We start from the raw sequence: 19,332 nt of genomic DNA, 5'->3' as shown, positions 1-19,332 counted from the left end.
ATTTTAGGACCAAATTCTGCTCCTGGCTGCTTTGCTCTGTTTCTCAAAAGGTCTTTAAAAAAAAAAAAAAAAGGTAAAATTAGCTTTCAGGAATTCAGCCTAATTTTTTATTTTATTTATTTATTTATCTTGGATGTACTTACTAGTCTGGTACTGAGGAAAAGGTTTCAGGTTTCTCAGCTTATGAAAATAGGGTGTCAGTCTCTAACTCTGTAAAGAACTACCTGTGGTACCCTTCTGTGCCATTTTTGTGCAGGTGTAGAGTGTGGTATCTTTCAGCAGATGCACAGATGAGGCCGAGCAAAACCAGCAGATCAAAATAAATACTAAGCCTTTGAAAAAGGTTGTAGAGTTCCATAAAGGTGAAGCTCACACCACTGCTAAGCCAAGGAGATGATTCTATGCTGCACTTACAGAACAGCATTTTCCTGCTGGATTTCACTCATACACGAATTACTTCCATTAAAGGTACCAGTCTTAACAGAACAATATAAATTAAAATAAGGCAATGTAAAACGAACCATGAGAAAGTACGTACTCTTTTACCACAGCACCTTCACTTGCATAATCGGCCTGATTCATTTACAACAATGTGACTTGTTTCCATACCACATACTACACTCAGTTTCTGAAACATTTTGTAAATAGAAAGCCAAGCTCTCTACCAGCATCCACCAATTACCGACAGGTTATTCTGAAGCACTGCTGCAGCGTTGAATTGGCAGCTTCCCGGGGTCAAAATCAGCCACTGTGGAAATGAGGCTGACATAGCAGTATTCACCAGAAGGAAAAGCAAGGGCAAAGAATAAATTTACAAGCTCGTTCTGTGCACTCAGTGGAAGCAGTTGTTTTGCCATTTTATTGCTCTAAGGTAGCATCAAATTAGAAGCAGAACCTTACAGCTCTTTAACAGGCTGACATGCAACATGAACCTGTAAGCAGGGTCCTTGAACATTTGACCTGCAAGCTCCCATACAAGCCCAAATCCTCTTAAGTCACGACAGGACAGATCTCTGATTGCCTCAATGTTACAGCACAACACCTACACTATTAGATGAATTGACACTGTATTTCTACCCAGCTAAATAATGCTCAAATACTTCGCCGCCACAAGAAATGCCAATACATACGTCTCTAAATGACCTCACGTTTTCCAAACCAAGACATTATTCCAACAGAAGCCATAAAATTTCCAAGTTTCTGTTCTTTTTTTCATCTGCACCCATACACACCCCACCTGAGACTTTGCCTTACTCAGATGCATTTAGGGGAAACAACATAGTGCAAGAAGCACACGTTCTTTTATTTTAATCTTCATGTTCAAAGCATAGCTCTATAGGATAAACTACAAGGACATATCTGATAGCCTTACCACATTTCCTGAAATGTTTATAATCTTCAGACACCCCTGAGTTTCTTTAATAGAATAAAGCAGGATTTCCATCTGATCCATGCTAAAAAGTTATAAATATCCCACAATACTGAGCACAGCAACAATCATTCTTCTGATCTATCCCAAATAAAGCTAAAAGCTGTTGAGAGATGGCTGTTGTTGTAGTGAAATGAGAGGAGAGAGAGAAAACACGTGTCTTGCCTGCCCACCCCAAAATGTTATTGGAATATTTTCGATCAAATATTCTAAGGTGATTCAGCATGTGACAAAGACTAAAGGAGGAAAATTTTCTATCTAAAAGGTTCATGCCTACAAAGATTATCAAACATTTACTATGGAACTACCCACAAAACCTAGCAGGTATGGCTCAAGTAGCCTCTGCTGTACAAAAGTACAGTCTAAAAGAGAACCTGCTTTTTAAAGCAATATTGATAAATAGCATTTGAAAAATAAATTAATCTAAAAATGCAACAGAATCATACAGACTTAATGTTCCAATATACTGTATGGTAAAATAGGTTTCAAAAAGCCTAAGTTGTTACTAAATTGGCCAGCCTAACCAGTGCTGAGATTATACAAAAGAATTAAAAAAAAAGAAAATCTAACATTATCATAAACCAAGAGTTTGTCAGAATAAACAACCAAATGTATGGCTTTTAGCTTATTTCAAAGCAACTGCATATTATCTTCTCATTATTAAATGAACACATTTTCAAAATAATACCAATAATACCATTTCAAAATAATACCAACATTTCCTACAAATTTTAGGCAAGTATAACTGAAATAGAAATGATTAACTATTTCCAAGCAGAACATAAACCTTGACCTTCTGACAGATACGCCAACATGACAGAGCACAACCCAGTCTCCAATAAATATAGGAGCCAAATTTGGACTCACAGGTGGTATAGTTGCCTCTACACCACATGCACGATGAGACTTTGCATGACTGCATTATGTGATTTTGAAATGCCATCATCCTGAAGACAGAACAATTTACTAAAATTATACAGAAGCTAGGAGAGGAGTGAAAAATTGGCTTGCAGATTTACAATAATTTCTCCGATAGAGACTGAGCACTCCAAGACACAGTTTTCACATGGTTTACCTGGCTCTCTGAGAATTAGCTTGACTTGACGTCGAGATGTCATCAGCGCCTGGTAAACCACCGTTGGCATCATCTCTCTTGAAACCTTCGTTTCTTCTCACTAGCAAACCAAAAGACAAATTAATACCTGACTGGGCAACAAAGCATACAGAATGATCCCATTTAAAAATCAAGGATTTATCAGTCATATGAGATTACTTAGAAGGAATCAGATTTCTATGTTCCACATGCTAGACACACTATTAGGAAGTCGATTTCAGTTTTCAAAGAAATCTTACTGCTTCCCCCAGTGAAGGTAGCTACACTACAGAATTCCTTTGAGGAAGGATACTAAAGAAGGCCTAAAAAAATGCTGAAAAAATAAATACATTATTGCATAGACACCTTTCCAACACAAAAGGTTTCTTTTTATGCTGTTCTATTGAGGCATGAAGTGACAGAGACACCACACTAAACTGCTCCACAACAGTATCAAAGCAGCTAGATAAAGTAATTCTGCATCCAGTTCACAAGAAGGGAGTTAAGAAACCAGTATACTGCTGAGCTCCTGTGATTAATTTTTGTCCCTGAAATCTGACCTTTTACTATGAAATAGGTTTTTGTTTTGTTTTGTTTTTTAGTAATAAACTGATCTGCTTTCCTGTTTATAATGGTTAGCTCCTTTGCTGGTATGTCTTCCTGCAGCAGCACCTGAGATTTTAAACTTCTGACCTGATTTTGCAAAGTGCTTGGCTTTCATTTCTTTATTGTACCCTCAGTGAACAGAGGTAGTAGCGGGAGAGATCTTAGACTACACATTAAAGCCATGTTGATTTTGAAATTGTTCTTTATGACACCCATTTCATTGACTCTGGCTACTGGTACCCCAAAAGCAGCTCACTTTCACCTGTACAGACTTGGGATAGAAACTCTTAAGTAGCCTGTTCTAAATGACAAGAAACAGATGGGAAAATAGGTATTGTGCCTCAAGACCACTGCCGTTACTTGCTGCTTGTTTCTGCTTATTAGGCTTCAGGCTCAGTATTTAGAAGGACTGCCAGAAGATGTGGAAGGAGTGGTGAGCAGAGGGCAGCTGGGTTGGAGCATATTCTAGCACTTCTTTCATAAAACACCCCAAGCACTGTCTTCCATGTTGTGCTTCCATGTTGTGAAGAAAACCTTCCCGTCATATATCAACAAATAACACCATTGCCCGTTTTTCCAAGCCACTGATTCAGTAGAACATACATAAATTTGTCATACAATTAGCCTGTACTACCTGCTTTTTTGCTTTATACCAAAATCTTTGGTTTATAAATTATTGACCATTTTATCCTCTTAGTAAAGCCAATGGAAATCCAAAAAAATTAAACCATATACGTTCCATAGAAAGCTTTTACAAGTTACTGAGATTGCACACTAGCAACAACTAGGATTGGTTTTGTGCCTGTGAAGACTGTGTGCCATTTAAATCAAGCACTCCAGTGAAGTTAACCATTTCCACCTTTTCCTACCATGTTCCCTTTCAGACTGCTAAATGTCAAACTCATTTCTGAACAGACTGCCAATTATGCTGAACTGAACACAATTATTTAATTACATGAGATCATCTTACAACTTCATATTAGTAGTAATTATCAAGCCTCCTACTAATGATTTAACTTCCCTCATTTTCTTTTCCTTTGAACTTTCTTCTTGCCTTTTTTTTTTTTTTTTTTTTTTTAATTTCTTTTACTATTATTTTTAAACACAGGTCTTACCTTGCCTGAAATCTGGTTCCGAGGAAATAACAGATGGGCTTTCACTCGAAGTACTATAAACATCGCTGTGGTAAGATTTGTACCTTCTCAGAGGCTCTGAAAGTTTAAATCAGGGTGTCAGAAAAGAACAACAGTTCTAATGCAAAGTCAAATACAAAGCAACACTTGAAATATGATCTGTTCAAAACATTTTAAATACCAGTCTGTGGTTTGGGAGTCTGAAAGCAAAGGAAATACTCAGTGGATGCTGTGCAGAAAACTAAAATTTAGAGAAAAAAAAAAAAAAAAAAAAAAAAAGCACAGAAAAACTAACCAACCTAAAGCCCCCCAAGCCAACAAAACACACAAGAGCTACAAGCCCCAGTACCCAGACCAAAATTGACTAAAACATTTGGCGCATGCCTCATGTGTGTAGAAAGCAACAGCCAGGACTCCGCCCCTGGGTCCTTTTCTCTATGAGAAAGGAAAAATACTCATAGCAACAAAGCAGGAACTGGAAAATCAGAATTCATTCAGCCTTAATTTGGCATCCATAAAATATGATTAGCAATCAATTATTAAGTCCCTGCAGGATTTTTAATTAACCAGAAGAGCTAATTGCTTTTGAAGAGGAAGCAAAACAACGCAGCCTCAACTCCTAGTGCCAGTGAACTCTCCACATAGCATACTGAATTGCAACAGATACATACTTGATATTTCCAGCTATCTTCAAAACTTTGTCATATGCAAGGCAGTGAATGACCATGTATGACACTTACAGGCAAGAAACAGAAGACAAAAAAGCCTCCACACTTGGAGACTTCCAAGGCTTTGCTGTCACACAGAGCCCACTTCAGATGTCCGTCTTTCCAAAAGGCTGTCTTGGGTCCACTTACAGTTACCATTTTTAAAAACAGAAGGGATGATACAGAGCAAGCACACGTAACAGCTGTAAATACAAGTGCCAATTACTGCAGTAAGGCATGTCAGGGGAGGAGTACAAAATGTTGAACAGGCAGCAGCAAGAGATGTGAAGTTATTGCAGACCACAGCTTGACCAGGTGTGATTAACGCTAGTGATAAATTTACTAAGTGAACCATCTTAATAACAAAATTATTATAGAGAAATAATGAAAACATGTTTTCTACCCGATCCGATGTTGCTGAGGACACAGCTGGTAAACTAAGCTTATTTCCAAAACAAGCGAAAAACCAATCCAGAGGAATTCAGCTAATTGCACTTCCCCCTTCTGGACTGGAACAGCAAAATCAAACCATAACCAACTAGAACATCATCCACCGTTGATGGTTAAGTGAAACAGTGCTACTTCCCTCTAGAGATGAGGAGAAATAACTGAAAACAAAGAAAAGAGAGAAATGGACAGAGGACTCCAGCATTAGAAGTGCTCTTCTGAACAAAGCAGTTACCTGCTGGTTGGAAGAGCAGAAGTGGAGCAAAATTGGCAGGATGAGATATTTTGCTCAGTCCCTGCAAACAAGTTTTCCAGTACAAGGTCACCAGTACGAAGGGACAGGCTGAGCAGCAAGGGTGCAATCCATCACCACAAGAGCTGGATGTAGCTGATCCAACCCCACAAAGGGAGCCTGCACCAAACAGATTTCTGTTCTCCGCTATGTTCTGCGGGAACTACAACCACATGTTAGCAACTGCGCCCTGTCACTACCTGCACAACCTGGAGTGGTTTTTCCACTAATTATCAACAAGCAATGTGTTTTAGGCTCGCAAGTGCTGCAGCAGACAAACACTGAAGACAAGATTGCGTTAAGTTTGCAATACTTGTTTCCAAAACCTCCAAAAGCTGCTATTTCCTACAACTATCTACCAGCCCACTCGGTTGTGCAGCTCCCCAGGGCCCCAGCAAATGCAGCAAGATGCTGCAAGAGATGCATAAAAAGCTGAAGCACGGTGAGTCCTACACATGTGTCTCACTCGATTCTGCAAAGCGACCTACAGCTCAATGCAGAGTATTCACAGGGGTTTGGGTCTTGCTTCAGCCTTTCACAACGGCTACTTTCAGCCTTCTGGATTTTACAACACCAAAACACACTGCCAATCTAGCAACGACTTGCCTAAATAGGAAAATGAACCCCAAATTCAGTGGGAAGCCTTCTGATGCGTATTTTAAAATGCTCCCAGCCCTTCAAATGCGGCATGAATCCTAGCATGATATTGGGAGCTACAGTGGAGAAACGCTTAAGTGAAAACAGATCTCCTCTGTCCCAGTAGTTTTATTAGCTGTAGATTTTGCAAGTCTGCTAGACCGTCTTTGAAGCAAAAGGAAGGGAAGGGAACAATAAAATACAACATGAGATTTTAAGCAGATTTTTTTTCCACCTAGTCAGCAGCCTGGGCTTCCTGAATTGCACACAGAACTGTGGCTCCGTCCTGGCTCTCTGAGACGTAAAATTCTGCAAAAAAAAAAATACATGTAAAATGGTAAAGCAGAATATGAAACAAGCACTTGCTGTGGAGCTATCAGACTCTGCGGGCTGTCTGGCTTCCCTGGGCTCAGCCCATCAGCAGGCGCCCTGCTGGAGGCCACGAGGGCAGCTCATGGCCAGGAACACCGAGTGAGATTCCCAGTCACTGCTCAGAGGGTTTTTTTTTTTTTTGCTTCGCTCAGTTTCAGGAAAATATACATAGCAGTGGAACTGATTGCATGGACAGGATACATGCTGCAAGAGTGAGATTCAGCCATCACTACGGAGACTGCTGTATCTACAGTGCTTGCTGAATTCACCCAGTAATTCATGCTTGCTTCTCTCCTCCACCAAATTCTCTTCAATTCCAACATATCATATTAGGTTTAACTTCAGAGAAGGCGCCTGGATCGCATCCAAACCAAACCTCTTCTAATGAAGAGCTGGCTTCCAAAGGTCATGAGTCCACACTCTGGGACTGAGCTGAAGCTGAGCTTTTCATCCAACAATTTCAAAAACAAGGACCAACTTCTGGCCTGAATGGCTGGGAAGGAACTGGAAAATGAGATCTGCAAAAGCAGATGATGACAATAAACAACTGGTCTCCAGAATTTACATTTTTCCCTGGGATTTTTGAATAGCCTTGGTATTTTTATTTTTGTTTTAAGAGTCTGTAATGAAGATGTAGATATAAAACTCGTAATAAAAGTGCAAGCACCACAACATGGCGATGAGAGCTGCCATACAAATAGAAGAAAACATGTTTGTGCCATTTTTGTAGCACTGCTGTGGTACTTTTTGAAACTCCCCGTGGAAGCCAGCAGAGCACAACCTCACAGGCACCTAACCCAGCACGAAACAACAAACCACGCCATTTACGCAAGGCAAGACGTGCAAGCCCAGGCTCGTCATTTACAGAAAGCCTCGTCCCAGCCAACTTCAACAGAAATCAGAGGACCGCATTTAGCCTGGAATGTCATTATCCCGAACACATGACTCACATTAGATACACAGGCTTTCAAATGCACATTATTACAAAATTCTTACTGGATGCAGAGAGAAGGAAAAGGATAGAGATAGAGTTCAACAAGCAGCTTCCTGGCAGGGCGGGTGTTCTGGTTTGCTCTTGGGGTTCTGGTTGTGGGTGTCTTTAGTACTGAAGAGCTTCACTGTAATGCCATGAAACTCATCCGTAGTCTTTTGAGAAAGGGCTGGGATGTGCTTCTTTTGCAGAAGCTCAGAAAGTAAAGTTAGAGCCATGGTTACTCTTCCCTTTCCTTTTTTCATTGAATTACCTTCTGCGAGGCAGCACGGCAGATGTTCAACAGGGAGCGTAGTGACCCAGAATGAATCCCTGGTAAGGGTTCCTGTTTGACACATGCTCACAGGTAACACATGGGACTTCCACCATCCTGTTCATATGTAATTCCTATTATATTCCTATATAATTCAGAACAAAGCAGCTGTGCCTGATGCCAAAGCACTTGTACCTTACAGGTATTTCACAAGAGTATTTCTTTTTTTCTTCCTTAAAAGGCCAATTTCCACAGCGCCAGTACAACTCATGACCCAAAGTTTTCTGAGCTAGGAACAGTTGATTAGCCTACCCTGCAGCTTCATGGCTGTGATTGCTGAACAGTAACTGAACCCAATCCATACCGGACATACCAGCCACATGACAACTCCTTTCACCGCAACTGAGCTGGAATCACACTGCAGCGGGATGATCCTAAAACAAGTGGAAACTGAGCCTCAGTTTGCTTTCACATGCAAACAGCATACATCATTGTGGGTGACTGGCATTTCCTCCACTTAAGCTTACCTGTTGAATATATACAACTCAACAGAAAAGGAAAGTATGCATGGCATTGAGGGTGGTCATGAAGAGGTGAGTTTGCAGAGCAGCTATTCCTCCTCTGCCCTACATCCCACCTCCTGCTTAACCTGCTTCTCCTGTAGCTCCCCAGTTCCAGCCCCTGGGATTCATTTGCTGGAAGGCATTCGCTACCAACCTGCTTACCCATAATATACTGACCACAGTAACTTTTCCTTATTCCCAAATGCAACTTCTAACTAAGAGAGTTTAATAAATCTGAACGTTTAGAGTACCCACAAGCTTGACTCGCCAGCCGAAGACACGCAGCCATGACATGGAAGGTAAGTGGGGTCCAGACGAGTCCTCAGGAGAGCACATCAATTAACAGTCTTGTGAGATAAATACTCAGAAGACTTGCATCCCTCTTGAATGCTCCCTCTTGCATTCATTTCCAACGTTCCCATAGGCAACACTGTACACAAGAAGGATACACGTTTGCTCAAGGAACACAGAAACCAACTCCCTTATAATGGAGACACATGAAACGAGGGGGAAAAGGCACCTGAGCCAACGAATGGGAGAGACTGGCAAGAGCCTACCTGAGAGCCACGTGCCTGCCTATCGCGCCAGCTGAAGGCAGGCCCAACACGAACCCTGAACTCTGTTTATGCTTGGCAGCTCTCAGAAGATACCATCAGTTCTGTGGGTGAGAAGGCAAAGAAAGCTGGGAGTAAGGGAGAAGGCACAAGGCTCTCGTGCTCTCGAGCAGCGATCCAGGCTCAGAAGATGCCAAAGCCAGAAGGTTGTTGGCTCTGACAGGGGATGCTGGCTGGGGGCGCCGAGCAGCCACTGACAACTTGCAGAAGATCAGCACCAACAGCTCACTCGGAACAGAAGAGCTGCTTGGGTTTAACACCAAAGCTGACAAACTACACAACAAAAACAAGAACAGCAGCAGCAGAGATACAGAACTCTCTCTCCCATCACTTGACAAGATGAAAACACATTTTTGGAGTCTGATCTGAGCGTTCAGAATTGGCTGACGTACACCTGAGCTGAACCAGCAGCCATCTTCTCTCCCCCCGAACTCGTGGCCAAGCACCTGGTCACTGACAAACACCCAAATTGGTCTACGACAACCACCTCAGCCCTCAAGCAGCACAGAGGACCAACACACAACACAGCAAGTTTGTGAGCAAGACACTTGGAAGACGCTGCCTCTGGAGGGTTTGGGAGGCTGCATGCAGGACATTCCAAGTTCAGATTATAGCGCAGTGTGGATGGTTCGTAGCTCGCTACAAACTACCTCGTTACAGCACAGCTGTAATTAAAGCTCTGTCATTCTTTCCACTATAAACTCGGCTTTTCATGAGTTTATAATTTGGGTTGTAAAAATCTGTTCCGAGTGAAAGCTTGGCGCACCAGAGCCTACGCATGGGAACATTTTCTTTTTCCAAGACAGTCAGCTCCTTAAGGTTTTGTGAATAACAAAAAAGCTTGCCAGCTGAACCCAAAATAAGCTAGGGAAGAACTAAGCCACGTGTCGCTTAAATTCCTTTGTAGTTTGAAGAGGGAAGTTATATCTGGCAAAGCTCTGCCTGTGCTGAGTCCGATGCCTTTCCACAACTGAGAAAACTAAGAGCTGAAGGCAGAGGCTTACCTACTGTTAACACGTAACCTTGAGCAGCCTGAGGAGACTTCACATCTCAGGGGGTTTGTGACCCTGCCCTCAAGGAGAAACGGAGTCCTTTCAGTCAGACTTCTCAAGCCAACAGCAACCAACTCCTCTGTGAAAAGCCATTTCCCTTTTGTCTTACTCAAATACCTCTTTGCACTGACTCTCGTTAAAAATTGACATTCACAGTCCAGTTTTGGCCTGAAACCTTTAAGAAGTTAACTGAAAGATAAATGGCAGGCCTGCAATAAAAGTGCAGGGTACACAATCCTGACTCCAACGCAAGAGTGAAACACGTACCTCCTTCCTCTACTGCAAGCAGTAACTCAGAAGACAAGGACACTGCGACCCAGCTACGTGCTGAGAGTATCGGGACTTCTTCTACCAAACGATGACTGAATTCAGAAGGATGGGCAGTGAGTCATGAGCTACGGCTTCGATCTGCCCTCGCTCAGCTCCTCCAAGTGTAAAGCCCCGGCTCCCGGTTTGCTTTGGCTGCACTGTCACCCCTTCTCTACACCACGCGAGCAGTTTCACACAGCTGAACCATCTCACTTCGTGAGACCCAGGCACGTTACCTTTTCTGTCGTCTCCCAACCTGTTTGACTGAGAACGATAAACCCTTGCTCATCAACGGGCTTGGCCGAGCTTTTGGTTTTGCTGTTGTGCAACACAACCCCGCACGAAGCTGAACTCCTCAGCAAGGAAGCTCTTGATCTTTCCCAACGCAGGGAGTGGCTGCTGACACTCCGCGAGGTGCCTATCTCCAAAGGCTCGAGTTGACTCATGCACTTGATATGGTCCCCTTCAGTTTCACGCTCTTCAACCACACATAAAGCAACATCCCCACTACCCCATCAGACACCTCAGTAGGTAATTACAGGTGGTCAGCTTCTATTCTGAACAAACAATGGTTATCTCCACCGTACTGTTTCCATCTACATTCGTTCTTTCACTTGATAATGTTACCTTCATTGGAAGATGTTAATGCCTTCCATCTACATTCGTTCTTTCACTTGATAATGTTACCTTCATTGGAAGATGTTAATGCCACAGCACAGAAACCCTTCGCTCGTCTTTTCTGTGCAGCTGGTACATAATCACAGCAGCTTCTTGAACTGCTGATGCTGTTTCAGTAAGGCTCCTTCTTTCTGGAGCTCAAGGCTCACATGCTCAGAAGAGGAAGAACACGCTTCCCATGCTGCCTGCAATACAGTCTCATCCTGAGATAGCACCCAGGGCACAAACAGTGCTTTACAACCCTGATGAAAGGCTTTATCAAGCTCTCCTCAGCAGGGGCGTTCACACCTCAGTGCAGGAAAACAAGGCAGAGGTTGTTATTTCTGGCAGTTGTCACTTCTGTCACACAACAGCCAGGCCACCACGATTGTTCAGTTGCATCAATTTCCTACACACTGGAAATCATCACCCAGCTAAATCTGCACATACAGCTCTTCCAGCATATACCTTAGATGAACAAGCAACGCCTTCTTGCCCATCATGAACAGGATCTGACTTGGCACTCAATTTCAATCCAGCTGTCCTGAATTCACAACCCCTGAAAATCACATTGCATGTTCAAAAGAAACAAAACACGCTGTTCCCCATTACAGGGCTCCACATAAAGATGTTTCCATAAGTGTGCATACAATGAGTCCCAAGGTTTTTCTCCCCCAACATGTTCTCTAAATTAACTGAGGGAACTTATTGACAATTCTCCTCACTGAGGTAAAGATCTTAAGCCCAAAAGAAACTACATATTTATGGGGCTTAAGTGGATCATCCAGAATTATACAGAGCAAAAACTGAGAGATCTGTAGATGACACACTTCTTTTCCTTCAGGGTATAAATCCATCCTTAAGAGCTCAAGATGAAGGTTTTCCTTGAAGGAAAATTACCTGCCAATTGGCTGTTACCTATATATTTCCTAATTTCACTTGATGAACTTGACACTGGCTGACTTAAAAAGAGCAACTACCTTCACTGGCTAATTCATCTGGACAAGCACTTTCATCTTGGCTGGCAACAGATGTTTTAATGCTTTGATTTTACCTAAAAACAGAGGACAAATGTAAGAGCTCAGCAGTTTCTAGAGTTGCTATTAGAGAACTCAAATTTATCATAAAGACAATCTCTGTTTAATGACTGGAATGATTCAGAATATCTAAAAGCTTCACTAACCTTCTACATTCATGGCTTCCCGCAGGAGCTGCAACTTCTTTTGTCTCTCTCTTATCCTGTCAAAGGCACTCGATATCGCTGCGGAAGTTGATGTCTCTGGCACATGGCGCGTTTGGTCCAGTTTTTGAGGTCCAAAGACATCCAGTGCTATGCTGCCATCAGAGTACCTTGCTTCCTTGTTTCTGGTGGTGGTAGAAGTCCGCACTGTAAACGTCTCGCACTGGTGACCATGCCTGTGAGAGTCTCCAGCATGGTCCCTCTCAGCGGCCTTGTCAGTTGTGCAGAGCAAGTCTGTGGAGGAAGCCCATACCTTCCGCCTGGGAGCGGCATCTGTGTGAAGGTGACCTTTCTTTTCAAACTCATTGGTTTTACATCTGTGAGGACAGAAAGCATCTTCCTGTCCTGAGTTGTAATCTGAGGAAATGCCCTGGAAAAATTCTTCCTCGCCTTGTGTTCCTCTAATGGACAGAAATCCCATAGACTTGCTAAGCCCTTTGTTAAGCATGGTCTGTTGAGAGAAATGAGTCTTGTGTCCGTCATCTGCATCAACCACCAAGGCTTTTCCTGGAATAAGGAGACATTTCATACATGTAATTTGTAGTTAGTACACAGGAGTGCGACAGAAGTTACTTACTTGAGAGTGTACACCAAGCACACATTTGGCATCGATTTGGTCATGCAAAAGACTCAGACAGCTGCTACCTCAGTCAAAGACAAATCTTCAGCTACCTCACAGCTGAGCACCATTACATTTGTCCTATTTCTGAAGAGCTCAAGAAAAACTACAGCCCAGTATAATTAAACAATAATATTAAAAATGACTGCTAGGTACACGTGCAAATTTGTTTTCTCACTCACTGTATTTTTAACCTAGCCTGCACTACCACCAGAAGCACTGTTTACCTATCGATCCAAAATCAGCAATTCATTTCACCCCTCACACACAAAGGCACAACCTGCAGTTTCTCATCACCTCTCAACAAGTCCAGGTTTGTTCCACACATTTACAGATGCCTTACTGTACTGTTGGTAGCAAGGGAAGAATGACTGTGCAGTTAGGAATTTTAAAAATCTTCCATCTTCCTGTAATGACTGTTTTTGATGATGACAGTCTCTCAAGATGCAGAATATTCTAGAACAAAAAACTGACAAAGCCCTCAAGGTCAAGGTGATGGCATGAGCCTGTACACTTCATGTTTTGTTAATAAATGGATTGGTCAATATTAATGAACGCTGCCTCTCCTCCCTCTCCCTTATCATGAAATAACTTCCACAATAAAAAAAAAAAAAAAAAAACTGTCAGAGGTGTAATATTCTTGGTGAAATACATGCTCTCAAAAGAATACTGTATAATGCTCACTGAAAAGCTGTGATGCTTATGTTGGTTTCAGGCTTAAGATATTCTAAATGTACTTGCCCAGTTTTACAAAACTAATTATAAACATTACTAAGCACAATGAAACTTCTTAATATTCCAGACAAACCCCCAGTTTACTGTTCGTATCCTTAAGACTTCCTGAGATCAGAACAAAACAGTAAGCACCTTAATATTAAAGTCACAGAGAAACAACCAGTACTGAAGACTGACCAACTGCTATTTCCTATTAGGAAACACTAACATTTTTCAATGCTTCTGCAATAATGAAGTGATAAAGAACCAAGGTCTAGTTTAGATATCGCACTAACATAAGTCTTCTCATAACTACAACTGATCAAATACATCACAAAAACCATCATCATGTCCAATATTTTCACCCTCACCCTGGTACCACCCCTGAGAACAGCCGAGGGCTGGTGACAGTGCGAGGATGTATGTGCCTTTCTTAGAGTGAGAGGAAATACACGTGCTCAATCTTCTGTTCCGTGAGATGGTTCCAGTGCTAGCGGTCCCTCCTCCCTTGAAAATCAACTGAGATCTATTGCCACTCTTGTTCAGTGGGCTTCAGCTGAACTTCTATGATTCTTTTGCATCAAGTTTCAGAGAATGCTGTAAGGGTGCTGCTACTTGCACTTAGAAATGCTTTAAAAGCTTGTGGCTTTGTACCTTTGTACTCTGACATTCTACTTGAAGGGAGACTATTTCTTTTCAGTTTCTATTTCTATGATAAAACCAAAACCAGGTGCTTAAAAAAAGCAAAACAAAAGCTAAACAAAGCCCGAATGATTCCCCCTGCATCTTCCCCTTCCCCCCAAATAGTTGATGGTGAAATGTTAGGATTCTGATTGCCCAAACACGTCTCCATCACAAGGTTCCCACATGTTCCAGACAGTCGAGAGAATAAAAAGTGCTTGCCAATGAGAGCAAATTTCTCTTCTGAAACAATTGGACACATCACTTCCTATTTTTATGAATATGACCTCAACCCTAAACTCGATTTAGAATATTTATCTGTGTGGTCAGGTAAATCTCATGTCACATCATTCTCTTGTGCTTCTGTCAGACTGCATGTCCCTCACAAGGCTAGTGAAGTACATATAATATCCAAGGACACAGCAAAGCCTTCTGAAAAATAATTTTTCACTGTCAAGTTCCTACCATCTATCCAGCACAGTGTGATGATAGCCCTTCTGCCAACATATACTTCACATTCACACACATGAAGATCATCTTAAGCATCAAGCATCTTAAACAGGATTCTAACTCAGGCATTAGAGATAGGGATAAAAAGCAAAACACTTCATTATTTCAGAGTCTCAACAAAACAAAAAATCAGAAGGAGCTCCAAGAATCCTCTGCGATAATGACAGTTCCAAGGTATACTTGGAAAAAAAAACACAAAACAACTACAAGACAATCTCCCTAATACAATGTTTTCCGCTTTGTTTTTTAATGGAAAAAACAAACAAACAAACAAACAAAAAAAAACAACTCTGATACAAGAAGTATTTGCAAACACAAGACCTTAGTGAAAAAAGCATGGCAAGCAAAGCAGGAAAAGAGAGACGGCTGCCACTCCGATAAACTACCAGTGCTGTAAATTCAGGACTGCCTGGTACATTGTTGGTCACAACTCAGCAGAACATCCCCAGCTCAGGTTTAGAAGCATTACCTTGTTTCAGAGCACCCGCAGACACGAAGGAATCCACTGTTTGCTGCTGAGAAACTGCTGTTATGCAGCACAGGCTCCTTGCCTCAGCATGCACGAGGTGCTTTCTGTTCCCCACGTTACCCACCCACCTGGCATTTCCTCATGAGGAAAAGTGAACGCCGGGAACACTGTCTCATCAGCAGGGACCGGGAAAGTACTCATTGCTGCAGCTTGGCCTCTCGCTCAGCTAATTGCATAACGAGGAGGAGATGAGCTGGCCCGTCGGGAAGCAGTGCAGGAGACACGCTGCTTACCCACTGCTGACTGACTGTGCCCGCAGGTCTTTCTCTAACTCATTTCCACAGCGACCCACATGGCCTTTGTGCTTGCTCTTGAGACTCTAAAATTCTCTTGGATACCCTTCTTCTTTCCTTCATTCCCTTCCCCATTCCCCAGCTTTGCTTTTCACCAGTCTTGGTGCTTCTTAACACATCTGCAAGACAAAAATCCCTCTCAACCTAATTCTAGCAAGCTCTCCCCAAACTGGATCACAGCGTCAACGTGAGGTGTTGAAGAATCACCCTGAAAGAGGCAAAGAGAAGACCAGGGGTACAAAGCCTGCTACAGAAAGCTACCTCAGTTCTATTTACATCAGGAGGTCTTAAACAACTGCAGTAAATCTCTTTCAGGACAAGGCCTACCAGTCCCTAATAGTACACTGCCAGCACAAGGAAGCTGGGAATCATTTGTGCATCCTTAATACCTCTTCCAAGCACTTCTGCAGCATTTTTCTGACACCCCCAAACATTTACTTTCAGATGAATGGCATACACAAGTCCAAACTCATTGAGCCAATATGCAGTGTACCCATCACATTTATTTTTTCAGCTTATGAAATGTGGCAAAAAGAACAGGACTGCCAGTAAAATAGGAAGAATGAAGATCCAACTAAGGATCAAAAAGAACCTGGCTACAGAATTCAACTTCTACATCTTGAAATTATAATGGAAGGTCATAACGCGAATCATGCCATCCTTTTGAAAATGGCTTCTCTTGCAAATGGAAACTCTCGAGGCCTATCCAAAGTTTCTTGGCTCCACTAATGACATAAACCATCTCCTCACCCGGCACCACACGAGCTGCTCTACACTTCAGTTACCCAGCAATGTGACAGGACAAAGAAGGACTTCCCCACATCTCCGTAATGGTGACAGGACAAGCCACAAGCAGTTAAGATACCACAGTACATGAGTGATGATGAGGAGCAGACTTTCCCCTTCCCCCAGAACTTTTCTGCTGAAACCAACTCTCAGAACAGTATCTGGGCTCTCCATTTCACAGATCGCCCCTGGGTGTTTATCTTCTACTTGATTTTACATTAGTGCAATTATTCATAATTACTGTAAATAATTCAAATGCAATTATAGTAATTGCACGATTTCAAAGTATAATATATAGCAAGGGAATACATACCATGAGAATAGCAATTAATCACCAAGAGTTCACAAAAAAATCCCTTCTGGTGCTGAAACCCAAATCTACGTTTCCACATGAGCACAAAAGGCCAAAGTTATGTTTACTACATGACCATGGGCCTGCTTCCTTTTTCCTTTGGAGTCTTCAATGCAACTACATCCTTTCTGACAAGTGTTATTTACGAACCATCTGTCTTTCTCACTGCCAGTAATCTTGCTCATTTTCATCTGAGCTAGAGAGCTGTCATCTGGTCCTACCTCAATTCAGTCTGTCTGCAATTATTTGTGTAACGCCTTCATCGTACAGGCAATTGATCAAGCATTATGCAAACACAGACTGGGTCTATTTATATTGAATAAACTCAGTTCAACTTTGTTGAAATGCTTTCTGATAGCCCCTTTCTTTTGTCTGTAAAGAATGGAAAACCTTTTCCAGCTGCATTTCAGCAACGCTTACAGGTACGCCCATATGTGCGTGCACATGTGCTGGGCTGGGGGGAGAAAGAGAGGTCGCCCACGCGCGTCAAAAAGAGCAGACCATCACTGCTCGACAGGAAGCTCAGAAAAGAGGAACTGATTATGCCTAAGTTTAAAAAAACATCTCCCACACAATCAGCTTGGAGAAAAGCTACAGAGAAAAATCCTCATCCCAAGACAATGCGGATAGTTTCTCAGATGTGAGTGGGAAGCTGATGGAGGAGTTGGATTTGCAGTCCCTCTGGGGCTGGCTGTGAGCCATACAGAAGACCACAGAGCCAGCTGTGGCCTGCGGGTTGCCTGCTAGAAATGGCACCTCCTCCTTTCTCTTACTTTTTTTTTTTTTTTTTTTTAAATTGTTGAGAAATTCCAAGTTTGAGATCGAAGCACTCCTAAAATAATGTGTTCTTTGTCAAGGACAAAATGAGCTGGACTGAAGGACTGTTCAAAGCGCCGTGCGGAGAGGCAAAGCTTTAAATCCTTTAGAAGGATCTGTGTTCAGCTTTGGGTGGGCATGGCTCCTCTATCAAACAACCCAAACAGCTCCAGAAACCCCAGTCTTGTTCAGAGCAGTGGTAGAGATGCTTGCCAAGCTGCACCTCCTAAGTGCAGCATTTCCTCTCCTATTTCTCAGCATCCCTGCAGGACAGGGAACTGCACAACTGCATTTTTTTCTACTACGACCTACGGTTTGATTTCCTTTCAGTACATTTCTGAGTCAATTAGGCAAAGGTCTACCCTGCTTTTCCCTTCCCAGATTTGGGCACAGCGCGGGAGAAACTCAGGCATATGGCTCGTTTTCTGCAGAGACAGCATTTTACATTTCCTGTTTGCTTTACTCCTGGGTCTTTGCATCCCCTCTCATTTTGTTCCAGAGTTCCAAGTTTGCCCTCAGCAGGACTGCCAGGCTGGAAGCTCAGTAAAGCAGCAGCAGCTATACTGAAGTTCACAAGATCTCTACCACCACCGACCACCAGAACTGCAGGATGCATGAAATGTATTGGAAGAAAACAGACACCATTTCTAGAGTGCAAAACAACAATTAAAAAAAAATAAAAATCTTCATCTGGCTTCTATTTTGTTTTGTTCAACTCTTGAAATTTTTCTCCCACCTACTCAGTTCTGTTTTTCTAATAACGGGAAGATGGGCAGGGTGTGTGCATGAAGATTGCCAGATAAGAGATTCTCAAATCAAGGGAATAAAGTTCTTTCTTTTTTTTTTTTTTTTTTTTTTTTTTTGTAAGCGAAAGCTTTGTGCTTGGATTTAGCAAGAAAATGAAATCTGTTTCAGTTCACATGTGGAGGTGATCACTATAAACTCTTTCTTTATAGACTAAAAGCTGCATTTTCATCAAGATTGGGTACTAAAACATAATCCGCAATTAATTTCACTGGATCGAAATCAAAATGGCTTATTTTCTCTTTCCTGTGAGTTTTTGCTGGGCAGCCATATAAGCAATAAATATTCTGGAGAGACCTAACTGAACATTAGTATTCCTGTTAAAATTAAAAGGATTTAGTGGAGACTTAGGATCTTTTATTCAGTTTACAAAACCTACAATTTTTGCTGCACTTAACAGAGTGCGTAGTCTAATTAAACAGGCACTTCATCAATACTTTGAATTTTGTTCCCTCTTTCCACTTTCCTATTATGCAGAGATAAAGTGAATATGGATGATACTTTAAAGTCATCACAAGCAGAATGAGGTGGCATACACTCTTTTGGCAGAGATGAAGGTTGGGAATTTGACAGCTCAAACTGCAGCACTTTAACACACGAAGTTCGTTTAGGACGGACTCCATGATGTAGGAGTCAAGGTCCCACTGGAGAGCACTGTGACAGGAAAGCAAAGTTATGAAACATGGCAGCTAAATTTCTTGAAAAGACAAGTATGTTTTCAAAGGTCTGCTCTTGGTGCAGACAGATCCCAAACACAAGGTGGAACTTAATAAGTAAACACACAAGGAGACACAGCAATAGTTCTCTGGGGCAAGATTTCATTTATTTGAGAGC

At 42.1% G+C, this 19,332-nt stretch overlaps 1 protein-coding gene across 8 annotated transcripts in view; it reads right to left on the bottom strand.

The window, feature by feature from the left end:
- Positions 1-19,332, bottom strand: part of PTPN13 (protein tyrosine phosphatase non-receptor type 13) — a 136,260-nt gene that overhangs the window by 44,939 nt on the left and 71,989 nt on the right. For 7 of the 8 annotated variants that reach the window (XM_032187307.1, XM_032187308.1, XM_032187310.1 and 4 more), the window contains 3 exons: positions 12,338-12,901; positions 4,244-4,339; positions 2,505-2,604 (listed from right to left, as the gene is read on the bottom strand). In XM_032187307.1, coding sequence (XP_032043198.1) covers positions 2,505-2,604; positions 4,244-4,339; positions 12,338-12,901 — 760 coding nt within the window. The remainder of the gene's footprint in view (positions 1-2,504; positions 2,605-4,243; positions 4,340-12,337; positions 12,902-19,332) is intronic. The other variant, XM_032187314.1, reaches the window with a different exon arrangement.

Source organism: Aythya fuligula, chromosome 4 (genome assembly GCF_009819795.1).
Source record: "Aythya fuligula isolate bAytFul2 chromosome 4, bAytFul2.pri, whole genome shotgun sequence".
NCBI classification, from domain to species: Eukaryota; Metazoa; Chordata; class Aves; order Anseriformes; family Anatidae; genus Aythya; species Aythya fuligula.
The sequence above is the reverse complement of the archived record's forward strand: the minus strand, read 5'-3'. Positions and strand labels throughout refer to the sequence as shown.